General features: G+C 37.8%; 2 protein-coding genes across 8 annotated transcripts in view; one reads left to right on the plus strand and one right to left on the minus strand.

Moving 5' to 3' along the window:
- The window catches only part of LOC120955414 (protein Fe65 homolog), a 35,644-nt gene extending 16,174 nt beyond the window's left edge, over nucleotides 1-19,470 (minus strand). For 3 of the 7 annotated variants that reach the window (XM_040376272.2, XM_040376270.2, XM_040376265.2), the window contains exons 1-3: nucleotides 9,453-9,578; nucleotides 7,374-7,795; nucleotides 2,445-2,499 (exon numbers count right to left, since the gene is read on the minus strand). The gene's annotated coding sequence lies outside the window, so the exon portion shown is untranslated. Of the gene's footprint in view, nucleotides 1-2,444; nucleotides 2,500-7,373; nucleotides 7,796-9,452; nucleotides 9,579-18,942 lie in introns of those variants that run through there. The other 4 variants (XM_040376268.2, XM_040376269.2, XM_040376267.2 and 1 more) reach the window with 4 other exon arrangements.
- LOC120955416 (thymidylate synthase) lies at nucleotides 3,063-4,729 on the plus strand. The gene is made up of 3 exons (XM_040376275.2): nucleotides 3,063-3,513; nucleotides 3,593-3,939; nucleotides 4,006-4,729. The coding sequence occupies exons 1-3, from the start codon at nucleotides 3,162-3,164 to the stop codon at nucleotides 4,213-4,215; spliced, it is 909 nt and encodes a 302-aa protein (XP_040232209.1). The 5' UTR covers nucleotides 3,063-3,161; the 3' UTR covers nucleotides 4,216-4,729.
- Nucleotides 19,471-19,479: the final 9 nt, after the last annotated feature.

Consider the following 19,479-nt stretch of genomic DNA (forward strand, 5'->3'; position numbering starts at 1 on the left):
AATACAAATTGGCTTGGCAGATGTTCAAATCAAGCATCGAGCAACATGGCATTAACAAGGTGTACGGTTGCTCGGTAACTCCTGCTGTGAGTTGATCATCCGAATGATTGAAGAGGACATGCGATTTATGACCACGCTGTTATCAGTGCATCATGCTAATTGTTAGGATAACTCAATGTAAGTAAGATTACATTAACTTACATTGGCGTAAAATATTCAACTCAATAAATTCCCAATAATTAGCTAAACATCTTTGTTTGTCAAAACCAGCATAGTTATTTAAAATTCTTCTTCGCTCCGGGCTCATATTTAATTTATATGGATCAAGAAAATAGCAATTGACCGAATAAATGGTGCATTAGTCATAGCTAGCAGTGCTTCGTGAAAAGTGTTCTTTATCAACCTCGCTGGCACTTGGCTGTTCGTCACATGCCATACCGGACTATGAAGGTCACCGTTCGCTCCCACGTGCATTGCAATCCTGGTGGTAGTGGCAAAGCATAACGTTTTATCCTTCACCTTCTCGTCCTTTCTCGTTCATCCTACTTTCGGTTGGTGTTGGTCAGTCTTACTCATTTCCATTCGACCACGCGCTATCACCCACGCGACACCAGGTTCGATCGATGTTTGGAATGCCCGATACTAAATGACCTTGAACACTACGAGCTAACCTCATAACGTTGCCAACATGCCAGAAGAGTGTAACGGAGGCAAGGTTTTAACGGAGCGGAGAAGCGTAGCTTTGCATTGGCGCCTTTATGTCTGGAATCGATCCAGTAGGGCTCCATGACTCCATCAACTCATATACAATCAACTTGTACTTTGTAGTACAGCACTTAGAAAGTCTTACCAATATGCTAGCTAATGATATTGGTATTATAGCATTGTTTTATTCATTAATTCAGAAACTGTTTCAGAATTCTGAAATTCGGCCAAGTCACGAAACAAAATATGATTTTTAGGAAAATATTATACCTAGCATACCTAAACTGATTTATAATAAAAGAAAAGACATGTTTACTACTATTTTTTTTTACCAATGCACAACAGTTCCCGTTTTTATATGGTAGATTTGCCAAATTAATCAACATAAGCAACATAGTAATTAAGTCTATAACTTGCCTCATATTGCTACTTTACTGCTACACCCATTGGAGTTTGGAAAGTTTTTGCTTCTCTCAACATACATGACATTTGCTTGTAAATTAATACTAGCCAATAATCCATCCACGGATCCAGTGACCCATCGCTCCATGCCACAAAGAAAAAGTACACGCTAAGCAACCAACCTTGCAGCAATAAAAATATTTGTACTTCGTAACGACTCCTCTCCATTACGACGTTCCTGTGTACATGAGGTTTTATGACCTGACTCATTGATGTTTATATGCGCAGGTTCGCTTTTTTTTTGCTTGTTAACAATCCTGCAAGCCCGTTCCAGGGGAGTAGTGCTGTTTTGCTGTGAAGTTTGTGCAAATGTATCCTTTTTCCCTTTAAGCATCTATTGCCGTCTTCGAACGATCGCGGATTTTTTCGCTCTTTCCAGCACATTCTAAGCAGTAAACGAACGTAATAGAATGTTACGCTTTCGCTAGCCTTCTTTTTTGCGAAGCGTGTGCCTTGCAGTGAATATTTCATGTATGGCCCTTCCGTATGTCCCTTAAAATAGAAGCGGACATCTTGGGTCGCAAATATTTTATGGAACGAACATTCTGCAGTGAAGCATGGTATCATTCCTCAACTTTTGTAAAAGCTGTAACACATTGTTGTAAGTAAATAGACAGGCAATCTGTAGCTGCAATGTATCTTGCAGTAGATTCAGCTATGAGAATCCAATCTCGCGTTATATTATTCGCATAACATTAGATAATGTAATATAACATAATATAATGTTCGTAATATTTTTTTCGTTACAGCATTTTATATAAACAATTCAATTTGAAAATGCGCGCAAGTTCTGTTGACTCGGGAGCAAAATGTCCCTCAGCTGAATTCTGGAGCTAAACATGTTTAGCTAGACATAAAAATGCATTGCCCATAGTCAGGACTGACTCTCCTGCTATAAGTAAACCAAACAAGTCAATGAAAGCCACAGCAAACTAGGTCAATGCAAAGCTAGATTATTGCACCAAATAAGAAGAAGAGACATATGTTTAGAGACATATAAGAAGAGACAAATGAGATATTCAATTACTTTTTTCACATATTTGTTATGTGATTACTATGAAACTCTCAACCAGTGAGGCATTCGGTAGAATACTTAGTACTGCCACCTACCAGCCGTTACCGGTAGTTGAATAAATAATTATTATGTCAATGCAATTAAATGCATGAAATTATGAACAAAACAATAAAATAATCATATAGTATTTTTTTATGTTTAATAGACCTAACCGTTTTTATATAAACACAAATCATTTAAAACCGTCATTTATAGTACTCACCATCTATCAGGATTTTGTCAGAAGTTGAATGCTAGTAATGATTTAGGATGCATCTCTGTAATGAAATTATAAGAAAACCAATCCCAGAATGATTAATGAGCAGTTCATCTTGTGAACAATGTAATTTAAAATTTTGAATTGAAATGAAGTATGTAAAAAATATATATGGCGGTCTTGTTTCATAGTTAAACCTGAAATGGTCTTAAAATTAGGCTTAACGATCGTGGTTTTGAAATCAACACACAAACGAACAGAAGTTCAGATGAATCTTCAAGATTGAACTGAAAAATAATGTTCATTGGATGTATCTCTATTAGCTTAATATTGATTATGTTTTTGTACATAAATGAAGCTGCATGCAAAAGCTGCTTTTTTGAAGTTGCCATAAAACTTCAGCAGCTATAAAATGCACAGTGGGTTTTCCAGCTACTCATGGGGATGTAAAATATATGTTACAACACAAATGCTACTTTAAAATAAGTTTATATAAGTATTATACTAAATACTATTCGATAAACATGAATATAAAATTTTACATATTTTTATATGAACATTTTTGAATAATCAGAATTAAATGACCACACTGTAGCGTAGCTGTCAAACCAAATCAAATGGCGCCAAATCAATTGTGATTCATTACATCGTTTGCCTTTTGTCAACATACAAAACCAGATACAGCGCAAATATAATTAAATTCCAGTGTTTTTCTCGGTAATAATGGAAGGCGAAAACGGAAATGTCGTCAAAAAAGACAATGGCAATGAAGAGGAACAAGCATATTTGCAGTTAATTCGTGACATTATCAATAAAGGAAGCAAACGCCTCGACCGCACGGGTGTTGGTACCTTGTCGATATTTGGAGCCCAGATGCGATTTAGTCTACGCGACGGGATCATACCGTTGTTAACAACAAAAAAGGTATTCTTTAGAGGAGTGGCCGAAGAACTACTTTGGTTTATCAAGGGCTCGACGAATGTCAAGGATTTGCAAGCAAAGGGAGTACGCATTTGGGATGGTAACAGCACTCGAGAGTATCTGGATTCGTGCGGCTTCACCGATCGTGAGGAAGGTAAATATGTTCTTGTTATTGCGAAAAGAGCACACGTTTTATGTAAAATTTATTTTATACGTTGTTCCTCTTGTTGTAGGGGATTTGGGCCCGGTATATGGGTTTCAGTGGCGCCACTTTGGTGCCACCTACAAAACATGCCACGACGATTACACAGGTCAGGGAATAGATCAGCTGGCTGAAGTGATCGACAAAATTAAGAACAATCCCTACGATCGTCGAATCATCATGTGCGCTTGGAATCCTTCTGATATTCCTAACATGGCACTACCGCCATGCCACTGCTTGGCACAGTTTTTCGTTAGTGATGGAGAGCTGTCGTGTCAGATGTATCAACGTTCGGCCGACGTAGGTCTGGGCGTGCCCTTTAACATTGCCAGCTACTCCTTGCTGACCCACATGATCGCGCATGTCACCGGACTAAAGGTAAGATTATATTGTCTGTTAGAATATTGATGGGTACAATCATGCAAATCTTTTCAATGTTTTCAGGCAGGAGAGTTTATCCATACCACCGGCGACACTCACATTTATTTGAATCACGTCGATGGCTTGCGTGAGCAAATAGAAAGGACGCCCACAAAATTCCCAACACTCGTTTTTAAACGAAAGGTAGAATCAATTGATGATTTTACCTATGACGATTTTGAAATCTTGAATTACAACCCCCAGTCTGCGATAAAAATGAAGATGGCAGTTTAAGAAAGGTCGTCTAAAAGTTTCACAGAAAAAATCCGATAATTTGCTAATTGAATCTGTTTGGAAATGTCTATTGACACACTAAATTGCCTCATTCATGCACTGGTTCTCTTTCCCGGATGATTAATTCTTTTGATGTCCATAAAATACTTGAAGTAATTTTAATGAAGCAATTTTAACTATGTTCAATTTATACTTTATATACACACAATATTGTGACACAATAATTAGAAATAATATACTAAAGCTAAAAGATGAATCCAAATCCTTCCTGCCACACTACTTTTTGTAGGAGTTTACAGGATATTTATCATAAAGATTTTATTTGCAGTACTGCATGAATTTATACTGAAACTAAGATGTTTTTGGTCTCAAATTTAATTATTGATAAATTTATATCATTAAACTACGGATATCATTAAAAACAGGGTAGACTTTATAAAAAACATGACTGTCCAAATGAATAAGCACTTCTTCTAAAAATCAATAAAATTACCATGTATGTCAGAAAAATGTATATTCGAGGAATTTTTATACAGCGAATTAGGTCGGATACTACCATTTCCAACGTAGAAAACAAAATCTCCTCCCCGGAATTCAATCACTGCCGGACGGGAAATTGAACATTACTTACTGATTGATATTACACAGAAACATGCATTTGAATGCCATACGAAATATAAAAGAACAAAGTGGTAAACAGAAGAAATTTCCGGTTTTTACCATATTTTTGTCTCATGTTGTCTCTTGCCTGCGAGCATACTATTGATGTATTAGGGTACGTACTTGTGTATCATTCAACATATTAAAGGGGCATTTGCAATGAATCGTAGATGATCATTTATTTATGACATAAATGAGTTCATTCCTATGATAGATTCTTTCGTATTGATTGCTCTTGAGGATGGATAGAATGCTACCAGCAAGGAAAAGGTCTAATACAACCTTGGGACATAAAGAAACCAACACAATTTGCTTTCCATTGCAGCCATCATTAACATAAATCAGAGCTGTAGCTATTAAATGTGCCTTTTTACTGTGGTCATAAGGTTGTGACTATGATTTATTTAACGAAGCAATAGTTGATAAATTTCGAGTAATAGAAAATGTACAGTCACATTCATTGGAAACTCAACATGTCTAGTCTAGTTAATTGGAAACTTTACTACTCTCCCCTTACATTTATACATTTATCTTTATTGATTTGGCTTTACAAGAATACCTGAAAATACTGAAGTTCAAACTTGGTGTGATGAACCTGGTGCGAAACCATGGTAAATGAGAAATATTTATTTAAAAAGATTTTAAAATTCTATAGAAAGTGGCAAATTTAGGTAGCATGAAAGAATTAAACATAACATTTCGTTCTATTTTTCAACAACATGCAAAAATGAATAGACTTATGCATTAATGCAATTTTGAAGAAGATTATCACCTTTTCCTAAAAATACTATTCTTCTTCTTCTTCTTTTGGCTCAACAACCGTTGTCGGTCAAGGCCTGCCTCTGTACCACTTACTTGTGGAGTTGGCTTTCAATGACTAATTAATCCCCCCATAGTAGGATAGTCAGTCCTACACGTATGGCGGCACGGTCCATTTGGGGCTTGAACCCATGACGGACATGTTATTAAGTCGTACGAGTTGACGGCTGTACTACGAGACCGGCCTACTCTATTAAAAATACTATTACAATAGTTTAAAACAACTTATATTAAAAATGAGCTGTTTTCATTGGATACATAAGCATTGGATAATCATACAAATTTTAATGCTTGGTTTATTTATGTGACCCTTTACAGAAATGTTTTTCATGTTTTCATTTAGGATTTATATGCATTACAGTCTTTCCCCGAGTTACGCGACACTCGAGTTACGCGAATTCGAGTTACGCGAATTTTTATTTTTGACAGTTCAGATGTCAAATCAGTACAATTTTCTCCATCAATTGTCAAATGAAAAATAATTACCGATAAATAACCAAATTTTCTACACCAATTGCATCAAATAAGTATTAAATTACATAAATGAACTAAATTCAATCAAAAATTATGATAAATAAAGTATATTTTTGCTGTAACATGTGATATTCGACTTACGCGAAAATCCGAGTTACGCGAATGTCTCCGGAACGCATTATTCGCGTAACTCGGGGAAAGACTGTACTGATTTAATACATATAATTATTACTTCAGATTACAGTGAAACCCTGAATAACGAGTTTAATCCGTTCCAGTGACTTACGCGATATGCTGGAGACTCTTCTCCATATAATTTGTATGATCATTGATCCATTTCCTTGAAAAAGTCATCGATTTATTTAGTTTTTTTTTAACATTTTCCGAGTTAGACAAATGCCATTGAAGAGCCACAGCTTCACCCGGATGATACTTGCAGACATAAGAGGAAACAATTCCACGTCACTAATGGTATTGCTGCAAAATAATAATTATGCCAAATAATAGTTTATGTCTAGTAAGACTTAGCAGTTAGACATTTCCTGCTAAAGTTTTTTTTTTCTAAAATAATCCAATTTCATCTCAATGGATGTTTTTTGTGGAAAATATTCTCCAACACGAATTAAGATACCAATAAATACATTGGCATCAAATCTACAACACACTTGTATAACTAAATGGCAGCAATCGGTAGATCATGTGTATCTAAGTATCGAAATGGAAGAAACTCTTGATACTATATCACAAACATGTGCAAAAACTTTCGTGTTTTGTTTTTCCTGGATATAGTTTTGTATTCAAAAATTATTAGTATCAAAACTTGTTAGTAACTTATTTGTAGTTAAAAATATAGCAGGAACACAAATGATATTGCACGTTATGCGAGATTTTACTTGTTTATAGAGAGGTATTTGAGTATATAAATTTGCTCGTTACGCAAAAAATTCGTTACAAGAGGTACTCGTTCTGAGGAGCTTTACTGTATTTGTACTGTACTGTACTATAAATGCTAAATATAAATAACAAATTATTTATGTAAATGCATTTAGGTAAATAGCACAGTTTGTATTGAAATGGACATGATATAAAATTCGTATAGCAATATTTGTTTCAGTTCCCCGAGTTTCTTATTACCCAGATTTTACTGCAGTACATATTACAAGTCCCAAGCAGTATTAACAAATTCTATTAAAAAGTATACATACCTTAAAGAAGATTCAATACAATCCTCTCATAGTTTCTCTATTACAAAAGCTGTACTCGTTCCTTGCACGTTTAAGTAGCATTTCAAAATCTGCAGACTGTTTTGTGTCTTAATTGTTTCTTTACACTCTTGCACGATTAATGATTTTGAGCGATTTCTGTGTGTTTTATTGTTGCATAAGCATTTGAACGTGTTTTTTTTTAGGTTAAAATTTGTAACTGCTAAACACAATAAATAATAAATGGATCACAATTCCGTTAGATCACTTTCACAACAAATTGTTTTGATTGATTTTTGGTGGGATATTGGTGGTTTGTTTGGTTGCGGTCCATACTATGTCACAATTTTACAATAATTAAAAATGGCTACACACTATTTCAAAACCAATAAACGGTACTATTCCGCGTCACTTATTTTCTGAAACTATAATAAAAATGCATATGCAGTTCATATTCAACATTTCATGTTTAAGCTAAAAGAAAACTATTACTCATTTCTACCGCCTAAACAATATCTCTTTTTCTAAAAGTCTCCTCTCAATTTATGATTATTAAAAAAAAAGTTCAATAATCAATGTCAATCAATCAATCAATCAATTATTATGTCAAAAACGAAAACTTGCAAGAGTTTTACTTTTCGTTAAAAAACACTAACAATAAAAAAAAATTATAAGAATATTCCATTATTCTTTATGGTAAATTAACTAGCACTGGAATTGATCACACTGCACTGAACTGCATAAAATTACATAATCCCGCATACAATGATTATATACTGCACTTTCGTTGTATGCATTTTAGTGAACATTATTATTTTCGTTTGTTCTTATTGTGACCGATTTTGCAATTTTCCACCCAGCACCTGTATAATTCTGTTCGCATTGTGTACAAATTAGATTTTAATTATTCATCATCTTCACAACGACGTTGTCCGACCGCGGCACAGGAAAACCGCGAAAACTACCACAACCGAAACGTTGCACTGCAGCGATTGTCCGGAGCCTTTTTCTCTCCACTTTCCTTCACTCTGTCTAAAGTTTTTTTTCAACAATATTACCAATTGTTGGTCGTACCCAGTACCAGGAAAACCTAATCAACTTTGCTCCATTTTTTTTCATTTCATTTATCTCTTTTTCTCCATATATCTCTCACCTTTTTCTCGTTCTCTCTTTCTCTCTCCTCTCTCTCTCTTAACACACGGAGTGACACACACATACTCAATCCCCTATACATACATCACGTTCTTTAGTTTGTTTTTCCTTTTTCGATTTTTTCTCTCCATGTCTTATACACCTTCTCTCTCTCTCTCTCAGCAGTGTTTCTCCTACTACTACGGTACCGCTACCAACCTATTGCCACTATTCTTGCCGCATCCTTTTTCAAGCGAGTTTTTCACAGCATTTGAAAAAAATGGCTCATTACTGCATCGCCGAAGATATGCGCGTTGTTATACGATTTGCCAACAGAGGAGAGCACAGGTGCATTTCGGGAATCACAAGGAGTACACATCTGATGTACACAGTTCGAGGACATCGTTGTTGCAGCACACACCGGGAGGCGCCGGTTAGGACCGAAATGAGCAGTGTGGGGAAATATGTTAAACTATGGAATACATTTTCCACTGTATTTCACTACTATTTGGTAACAGTTTGGTGTACAATTTTGCCTTCATGGTAAAAACTTGTCTACTTCATCAAGTTATGAAACAGCCCCCAATCCGTTCTCGTATATGAACACAATAAAGCACAGCACCAGGTAAACTCTATTCACTTTTATTTGCTGTTAGTAGCATTAGATCATCGAATACAAATATTATATAACACCGGACACTCGTTAAACAAACCAAGCAAGTAGTGCACTAGGCTCTCCGCTTTCGCCAATAATTCCGATGAACCTGTTCACATGACCGAGTTGCGGGGCGAGGAAATGCATCTCCACCAAATAAATAATTTCCTGTACTGACTATCAATCGTAAACCCACGATTGTATAGTTTCCGCCTAACTTCGAACATCGAACAACGAGTAGATCAGAGATGTATGACCAACACAATAAGGAAGCTATAAAACATAATTTTCCTCACTTGCAAAACACTGTCCTTCACTCTCCGGCGACAGAGCGCGGACGGTAGTACACCTCTCCACTACAAACGCTGATATCCTTTTGAACTCAGTTGCACATCACGAACCTACTAGCTCCGCCCGAGAACATACCCGAACAAGACACACGCACCATCATAGCAAACCAGTTTTTCACCACGTTTGCTAGTGTTCGTGTATATGTGAGAATGTTAGAGAAGAAGGGGTGTTTGTGTGTGTGTAAAAGAGAGATAGAGAGAAAGCGAGCCAAATCACGAGAGAGAGAGCGAGAAAACTTCGAAGAAAAACTGCGCAGGATACAAACCACCGAACCCCCGAACAAATGACGTCAAGTCTGTGCTTATTCAACTCATTTTGAATTTCTACACTCGTCTAAAGCAGTCATTTTTGCGCGATGTCGCAACTTGTTGGAAAAGTATTAAAGTATTTATAAAAAGAAAACATTGTCTACCGAAGCAGCCAGAACAACCTTCTATTCCAGCGTTATGTCGTCAATGCTGCAAACATTTCTTATTTTCCTCCATTTCCTACAGCCATTGGCATCGCATCGATACAATCGACAACCTACGGCAAACCCATGGAATGTCGTACGCGAATCAGAACGATTACACCAATACTATCTTCGAACGGTTGGCCGTACTCGTGGCACCTGTCGCAATTGATCCTTTGCACTTGATGTGGAATAAAAATGCATCGCTTTTCCTTCGTTTTATCTACCATCGCTTGTCATACGCAATATGCTACGGAATGCCGCGAATTTTCCCATGGGGAAAAGTAAGCAAATGAACAGTTCACTAGCGCATACTGACACATGTGCCGGTATTACAATTCATGGCTTACTATGTACTTACTAACGGCATACTTAATGCCTTGCTACTGCTTACGTTTAATATGGTCGTACATTTTCAACACTAGTTTAGCTGCTTTCTTTTCAGAGGGATTGAGGTACATTCGTCCAATGATGTTTCCCCATGCACCGGTATTGAAGGACTATCAACACGACAGCTGTTTGTGTGGGTGTTAAAATATATGTAATTTCTCTTGGTATTGGTGCTTTCGTATCGGTAGGTGGCGAAGGATGACTCATTGTTTCGCTTTTACCGTCCTCCCCAATGTATTCTCGACCTCCTCCTCTTCGCGGTTGCGATAAGCGCAAGAACCTCGTGCAGCCATGCGAAGGACAACTTGGAGGGCAGCTTTATTTATTTATTTTTTATTTTTTTGGTGGTGGCTAGACGTAAATAAACCAAACTGAAGTGGCTACAATTTAATTGTAATGCGATACTGACATCTTGCAGAAATCAAATGTAATACGTTTCAAAACACTTTGGGGTGTTTATTTGTAAGAAATATGTACAAATAGGGCCATTACTTTATATCAATAATATTTGTTACGAGTTGGAACTAAACGTTTGCTCTAAACAAAAACAACATAGCAGTACAACATAACACCACAATCCTGTGTTAGGTTCTTACTTTACTATGGATAAGCATTTTATTAAGTCTTGTTTGGATAAAATTTTAAAGAAACATTAGCAATAGTGAAAACAATTATGAGGCCTCCCAACAACGCACTAAGGGCTGAAATGAAATATGTGTAAGGGGATCTTAAAAAACAAAAAAGCAATACACATACATAAGGCTTCATGGCCACACAACAATGATAGAACGATGGCGATTGTTGAAAACATGACATTTTCTCGTCCGTGTTACTTATTCATGTGCCGGTTCAGTGCTGGGTTCAATCGAAACGATGTCATTAGTGTCACAATCGTTCGTTAGTTTAATCGTTCGTAAAATTCATTTGATGCAAAAGCGATCGATAGTGTTCCTGATAGATAGCAGTAGTTAGGAAGCCCTAGAAACACTTTTCATAATGAGCAGGGATTGTTAATTAAAATAAATCAGTCGAATGAATATTACTCATATGTTGTTATTTAGCTGATTCTCTAGTAATATTACTGTTTTAATAAAAACCCATTTGTTTATAGGCCCCCAAAAAATGAATGACTTAAATCAAAGTTTATGGGTTGGGTTTTCGGATTTCGTGCCCTGGTGCACATTATCGCACGCAACGTTCAAGTGCCGATTAAACAATTAGGCTAAATAAATTTTGATTTTCTTTTCCACTGCTAAACGCACTTATTGTATGTTAGCAATATTTCCAGTGATTTGACTGGGAGCAGAAAGTGTGATTGGTGAACTTTTGATGCTTTTGTTTTCCTCCTCACCAGTCGCCTTTAGGAAAATGGGCGCCCTAAAATGTTAAATAGAAATGGAAAGTATGCATACCAACTTGGCCCAATCTTACTGTTCAAACACACCGATATCTTCACACTGGGCGTATTTGAATGCATAATTAAGTAGCACACAAACGTTACCCACCAAACAAAGAATGAAGAAGAAAAAAACTGTAATCAGACCAGGGCAGGATGAACCTGACCAGTGGTAAGAATCGGAATGGTTCCCCTTGAGCCTGCAGACCCGCTCGCAAGCCACAGTGGCCGGAAACTGTGTGGACATAAAGCTCAATTAAAATGGCAGCAGCTGGAAGCAACCAGCACCAGCCCAAAGGTGTAACGGATATAGTGTACTCTAACCATATACTCCAAATTGATTGGCGACCTGCGATGGGGTTTGTTGTTGCCCAACGGAACAAAGGTACGAAATGTTACGCTTGGGTGAAGTTGCTCAATAATTGCCCAACGGAAGCAGAGGCGAAAAACACACAAAACAAAAGAACTGCTGCAATATTCTTGTTTGTGATGTGCAGTAACTTTTCGTGCCGTTGTGGCTTAAGATTAGACAGCAGCATACGGACACACCAATGGTACGAAAAATGAAAGCAGCACAAAGGAGCGAAAAACAGGTAAACGCAAGAAGGTGGAAAATTCAGGACAATCACTGCGGCGAACAAGAGCAATAACAGTAAACTAATCCATGGCATTTGTTTTCATTTCAGTCGCAGTCGTGCCCAAAAGCTGAAAATGCCACGAATTCTTAAGATTCTTCCAACACTTGGAAAGCGCATTGGGCAAGAATGCGTGGTGTAAGGTAGCTTTTGCCTTTATTTATGGTATGTTTTGCTTCCTTTTTAGTTACTCATCATCTGATATCACATCCTATGCTTGGTTGTGTTGTGTGTATCTTATGAGCTGTGTGTATACGCTATATAGTGCGGACTCTTCGTCATATCGAGATCTAAACAAACGATCTATGGATTATGTTAATCGATGGTTTAGTAAACTTCCTAACACCACTGATAATGCCAACTTTTGTTTTTCATAATCTTAATGTAATATCCAAATTACAACTGAATTACCACAGGCGAGTGGTACCCTGTCTCAGCTGTTGTACGCACGCTATTACAATATCTTAGCCACTCTGGCTTCAAATCCAACTCAATGTTGAGTTTAAAGTGCAGTGGAACTTTGTTCTAGAATCCGATGTACCTCGCACGTCACAAGATAATATGTTGTTCGGTAGTGGTGCTGCGTTTTATTACCACTTTTGTTGGTCGCATATCTCAAATCGTTAAGAATTCTATACTAAGTTTTGTACTGCATGAATTTTTCAATTGATTCTATTTCCAAAACCAAACAAACCAGCTGGCACCTCTTGCAGCTTCTTTCTGTTTTGTATGATCACTAGTGGCTAGTATTAAATCATCTCTAAACTAAACATTACTACGACATTGTGTAATGGAGATGTTGGCATTCGAAGCATTACATATCTTGTTCAGGACACAGTACAAGTTTACGAAAAACAGGCAATGATCACATCTTTGTACGTAAAAAATGAGTTCACTAGCAAGAGATTCCCATTCCAATTCATGATGTCCTTAGGAGCTACTTTCAGAATCAAATGATCGTCTTTTCTCTCTCTTTTTTGTGCCATTCAAATTTCATATGCTCATTTTGTAGGGTTCCTTTGTGTATGGATGGAGGATGTCCTGAAACTCATTTCGTGCAAATCACCAATAGTTATTTACAAATTGGGAACCACAAATTTACTTGCGAATCGGGATACTTTCTGCACTGCTTTTGGCCCAACTAACTAGACAAATATTTTAGATGATGCTGTAATAGATTAAACGCAGAACAATTGAGCAACTATTTTGGACACTACGTGAGGTGGCCACACCGAATGGCATCCTATGTCGAAGCGTGGACCAAGGATTTCATCTGTCACGGGCTTTCAATTAATTAGTTTTTTTCCCCTCCATGCTAACGCCTCCAGGTGATGGGATCTTCTTCGAGGCTGCACTACACCGACTGGGGAGAGATCACGTTCTTGTACGATTACCCTTGGTTTGCTGAGCTAAGCTATAGGCGCATGACAACAAACGCCCCATCAACGTGGATAACAAAGCCATTTATGAACTTGGCTATATGTGACTGATTGATGTAGATTAGATGAGGATATTACAGGGTTTTCCAAATCACGTGCACATAATTATTCACCATCTCCAAGATATTTTTCGACAACTGTCAAATGTTGTATTTGATTCATAATGAAATTTCAGCTTTTACACCAAGAGCTGCCAAACTCAATCCAGCGTGAGATTTGTTGAAAATCATGCAGAAGAAATTATAAATTACGATGATGCAAATGAAATATCAGATTAATGTGGAATAACATCTTGCACGCGGTGTATAACAACGTTTACATTCGAAACTTGAAACTCGGAAAACCCTGTATGTCTAGCTCAAACCATTTGAAATTTAAACTCATTATAGATTTAAACTCATTTTGTTGAGTTGCGCGACTTACTGTCTGTATCTTTGCTTCTAGCAACAACCCCCTTTTTAAGGATTGTCCTACTTCTTTTAATTCTTTTACTCTACGATCTACACGATCGTGTTAGCTTAACGACTAGGATTTTCAATAGCTTGATAGGTGTTGCTTTTTTCATCAATACTTTTGATCAATCGTCTAGTGCAGGGGTCTCCAAACTACGGCCCGCGGGCCGCATGCGGCCCTCAAGAGCTTATAATGCGGCCCACGATGACTTTGCCAGAGTTAATATAAATATTACATTATTATGAATTTTTAAAATTAAAATGTATTTTTTACTTTTCTTAGACAAAAATCAAGCTTTAGTAACACGAAACTGTACAAGTATCGTTGGTATTTTATTATAAAAACGAGATTTAAACGTTCACTCATCAGTTAAAGGTAGCGTCAAATGACCCTCAACATAGTTGTTTTTGAAGCAATGCGGCCCGGGAGCTGAAAAGTTTGGAGACCCCTGGTCTAGTGAAACCGACTAACAAAATTACCTTCGAATCAGAATAAACTGCAGGCGAACCTTATCTTGTCAGTGGAGGTAACACCTTTTCTATTTCAAATGAGACTAGCCGTTTCAATCAATCCATTCCATCCTACGTTAATTTGATGTAACGCGCAGTGCAATCATTTGAAGGCTATAATTTGCAAACGATTAACAAAATATGTAAAGGGTTTCTTAAAGTTATTTGAAATGAACGCAATTGTTATGTCATGCATTGAAATTTCTCATTCGGTCTTAACATTGTGCACAAAACCGCACCAGCATAACAGGCGGCCTATTACAAAATATCAACAGGCCACAAAAAAGGGAAACGGGGATGGTAGGACACAAAAGTTGCTTACCTCCGCTGGAAGGAATCGTTTCAACTGATGACGCATAACAGATCCAGGTCATCTTGGGAGGGATGAGAGAAGATGAGAAGTACAATATTGTACAATTTTGTTTTCATTTCGCTTTATATTTATTCATCCCGCAAGAGTGCGCTGCCGCTAGCGTAACACACGGCTGCAAACATAATCCTGTGCCGTCTGCTCACAGCGCAACACACTACGCAACACAACGTAAGCTCGTAAGAAATGCAAAAAAAAAACTGTGGAAAAAACAGAATCACAATCACTCTAGGAGACGAACGTGGATGGTTCGGAAATGGAGACATTTGGGACATGTCGTAAGAAAGACACAAGTTCTAGTTTGCGTGAAAGGACACCTCCCCAAGGGAAGGAAATGTTTCGTTCACGTACTGTGTACAGCTGCCGTTGTTGGTGCGTTAGCCAGGGCAGCGGTACCGCGTGGTAGATGTTTGTATTTCATGAATATATTTATTTCTTGTTGGATCAGACAACTTACCCAAGGCGCCGATGTGGATTCGCCACTGCTCTAGGCCACAAAACATACAGCCCGACCAACTCAACTCTACTCTACTATCATTATAACAAAAAATTGCTAGCAAAAATGAGTTTCAAGCAATGCATTCGCTCCATGGTCGGGGGTCTATTAGTAATATGCTAGAGTGCAATGTGGTTTGCTTCGGTTTAAAACTCGATTTGTTTTCATTACATTGCAAATGTATCGTTATCGCTTGGGCGTGTTGAGTTTAAACGGGAATATATCTCCTTACATCTTTTTTACTGGTCACCCAACGGAATGGGAAGACCAAATTAGGAACATTATTCTCCTCTAAACTATCCTCCAGTCTGAAAGCGTGAGCAACGTCGTTTAGTGGGTTGTGGGCAGTCCGTAGCATCAATGGGTATTGGTGTTTTTTTTTTTTTTTATTGCCAGTTCAAATACCACTTGACTCTCAATTTAGCCTAAAACCTGACGATTTGCGATGCATCGCTCGGTTAAAGGTTGCATACTAAATTGAAGTAATCGAACCTTAAGCGATTTCTACGGTGCAAACCCATACCGAGAGCAACACGAAGCAGTTTGAATTTCGACCAATCTAAATGGAACCATGCCAGGCCCTGTGCACTTGATGTCTTGCTCCTTGGGATCTTTTTTCTGCGATATCATCCACATTTTATGCCTGCAGTGAAGTCTGTTGCCACTACTACGGATGCTGCTACTGCTGCTGCTGCTGCTAAGCGAACCACACTACACTCGTCCGAACGTTACACACAATCAGTAAGCACTTTACCTGTTTGCCCGTAGAACCTTCAGCGGAACGAGCTTTCAACAACCCCGCAGCTTGGACCGATGCCAATCGTATAAGGGAAGTTGGCACGCTAGAAGGTGCTGCATTCACCTGGTTAATATAATAGGAGGTGGTGGAATTATTCCAGTTGGTACGCGGCTCAAGTATTCCACGAACGTGTCGGCAAGAGTTTAAATTGGAAGTGCAGCAAACGTACGGTTGCTGCTTCTATGACCGCCACATTTGCTAGCAAACTAGAACAGATTTCACGCGGTCCAGTTTGCGCGCTAATGAAAATTTACTGACAGTAATATTTCCTATCACCGCTGATTCATAGCTGTGTGAAAACTTTTTCAACTGAGCACATTGTTGGTTTAGCTTTCGGGAAGCTCAATCATTGTTCAATATTTATGTGCCAATGTCCCTATGGAAGCTTTTGGATTAGTAGTGGCATTGCAGTATACGTAAAAGAATTTATACAAAATCACCCATCAGTGGTGTTGTTAAGGATGCGTTTTCTAGAACCAACCCAACTGAGCTGTAGGAAAATAAACCAGGGCGACAGGTCAATCTTTGTTGCACCGTAACTGAACTGCAATTGCACGGAAAACATTTTCATTAAAACATAAAAACTAAATCCAGCTTAACGTTGGCTCGTCTGGTATGAGCTGGTGTACAATATTGATGCCGTCTATCCCTGCTGGATACTTTGTAACAGCGGTATTGCTTTTCCGGTCAAACATGATCCACTACAAGCATTCCGATGACGGAAACGCGTAAAGTGCACTAGAGGAAAGTAATTTACGAAACGCAAATAATGTTGCACGTACGATTCGCAACAGCTGGGCATTGTGCTCAATTCAGAGGACACAATGTCACAACGCAGTTTGTTTAATGTTGAACTTTAAATTAATGTTCTTCTAATATAGTGATTGGAGTAGGTATAGGAATACTTTCAATAGTCTTATTTTATGTCGCGCGCCTAGATCTTTGCTACGAAACGACGAAAAGGTGCGGGTCAACTTTGAGCCACGTTCAATTTTTTAGGGGTAAGTGCGCCTATTTCAGTGCTCTCTAACCTGTTTTGCTTCACATCCATTAAGAGCATACATTTTGTAGACTTGGTTCAAAGTTTTTGATCAAAAATATGTATAAATCTTATGCTAGATATACCTTTTGAAAATTTAATCTTAATTGTGGGAAAAAATTGCACAATATGTATAGTAATAAGCTTATCATTTTCAGAAATAAATTCTTTCGTGGACCACATCTGTTAACGCCACGTACCACAGTGGCGTGGGTGGTTCGCGGATCACAGGTTGTAGACCACTGGCCTATTCAATGGTCCATTGAATAGAACAAAAACAATTAGTTTGTATTTCACACAATATGTATTTAAATAGTAAAATTGTGGAGTTTCGGAGGACACATACATTTGCGTACATTGAAACGTTTTACTTTTATATCTATCAAAAGTCTGGTTACGCAAAGTTTTGCTCGAACTAGCAAAAACTATTTGAAAAACAAAACAAAGACTCGCGAAACCCGTTGATACATTGAATATTAAAATTGCTTCGATCCTTGTGACAATTCCTTGCAAATGATACAGCAACTTCTTGTTCGCCACCGTCACCACAGGAGCATCATCATCATCATCATCACCATCAACCCACTCGGATGGTTCTATGGAAACAGTGCAAGAGTACGCGAGAAGCAAAGGAAAGTCCTTTTTTGCGCATTAGCACTAGCTTTTTCTACCTTCTATCTTCTACCTTGGTCCAATAAAGGGCAAAGCATCACGATGCATTTGAAATATACATGAAGTATTCACCACGATTGTGCACGTTCTCGTCCTAGACGCAGAGGTGAAGACGCAGCAATAAGCGAAACCATGAAAGTATGCTACCGAATCGACCTTTGTGAAACTGGATCGATCGGCTCAATGGAATGTGTCCCGTTTGCCACTGTACAGTGCAAAAAGACAAAGGGACCCCATCTGAAATATAAACAAATTAATATTGTAGAGAACAATGCGAATGTTTTATGCTTTATGAGAAAGTTTTTTTGCTCTCATTTCCCTTTTGCACGTGGTGCGGAGAGGGTAAAACTTTAGCGGAACAAATTAATATTTAAACAATTTGATTCCTTGAGATTCCTTAATATTGGAAAAAGATGGAATTTTCAATTAATGTTTGGTAGTAGTTTGCAAATTTGCAATTCAAACATTTATAATGACTTTTACTAACAACAGGCTAAGGATTTCAAACACATCTATATTGATATTACCAAATCGTAATATCAATTGGATATGCACGCATATTAAACTAGGAACATTCGATGTATAATTACTACCATTCATATGTAGCTTCTCGACTCCACGCAATAATTATAAAACGATGGTTTTGTAACCATTTCGTACTAATGTATTGCAGAAACATGGTTACCATCCGTTGTATAACATTTTCATGTACATTTCTTATACGTTCAAAGATTTTCAACCATACAAGGAAAAATACAATACTAAAAGTTGTATAAACACACTTACCACTTCTAAATTCCAAAAAATGGTGTTACCAAATGTATGCTCGGCACAAATTAAGATACACTGTAGCAATCACTTACGAGATTCGAACCAAATCAATAAGGCTACCAGATATGCGAGCAACTGTCGAACGATTTCGTTTTGCTGTTATCACTTCAGAAATCACCAATTACACCACCCACTTACACGCTTGAATGTCGCTTTCGTCCGAATGCGTTTCTACACTTTTGCATGCAGATAAAGAAAAACAATCGTCGACGGATAAAATATCTCCTCAAATCCATTAAACAAACTCAACAGACCACAGACGAGTGGACGACCATCCTTCCTGGACAATTTTACAAAAACAACAGCTCACCAAAGTCCTGACGCTTGTTCAAGGGCTGCCGTCATTCGTCGACAGTTCGGACACAGTGGGGCAAAATCCGGTGCATGCGCATTTCGCCCGTTCTAATGCCAACGAGCCCTCTAGTATGGAACCAAAAACGCATTAAACCTTGCCACATGCTTTGCTCTCCCTACCGTTTGCTCGCAAACGCA

This window comes from Anopheles coluzzii, chromosome 3 (assembly GCF_943734685.1).
Source record: "Anopheles coluzzii chromosome 3, AcolN3, whole genome shotgun sequence".
Lineage (NCBI taxonomy): Eukaryota > Metazoa > Arthropoda > Insecta > Diptera > Culicidae > Anopheles > Anopheles coluzzii.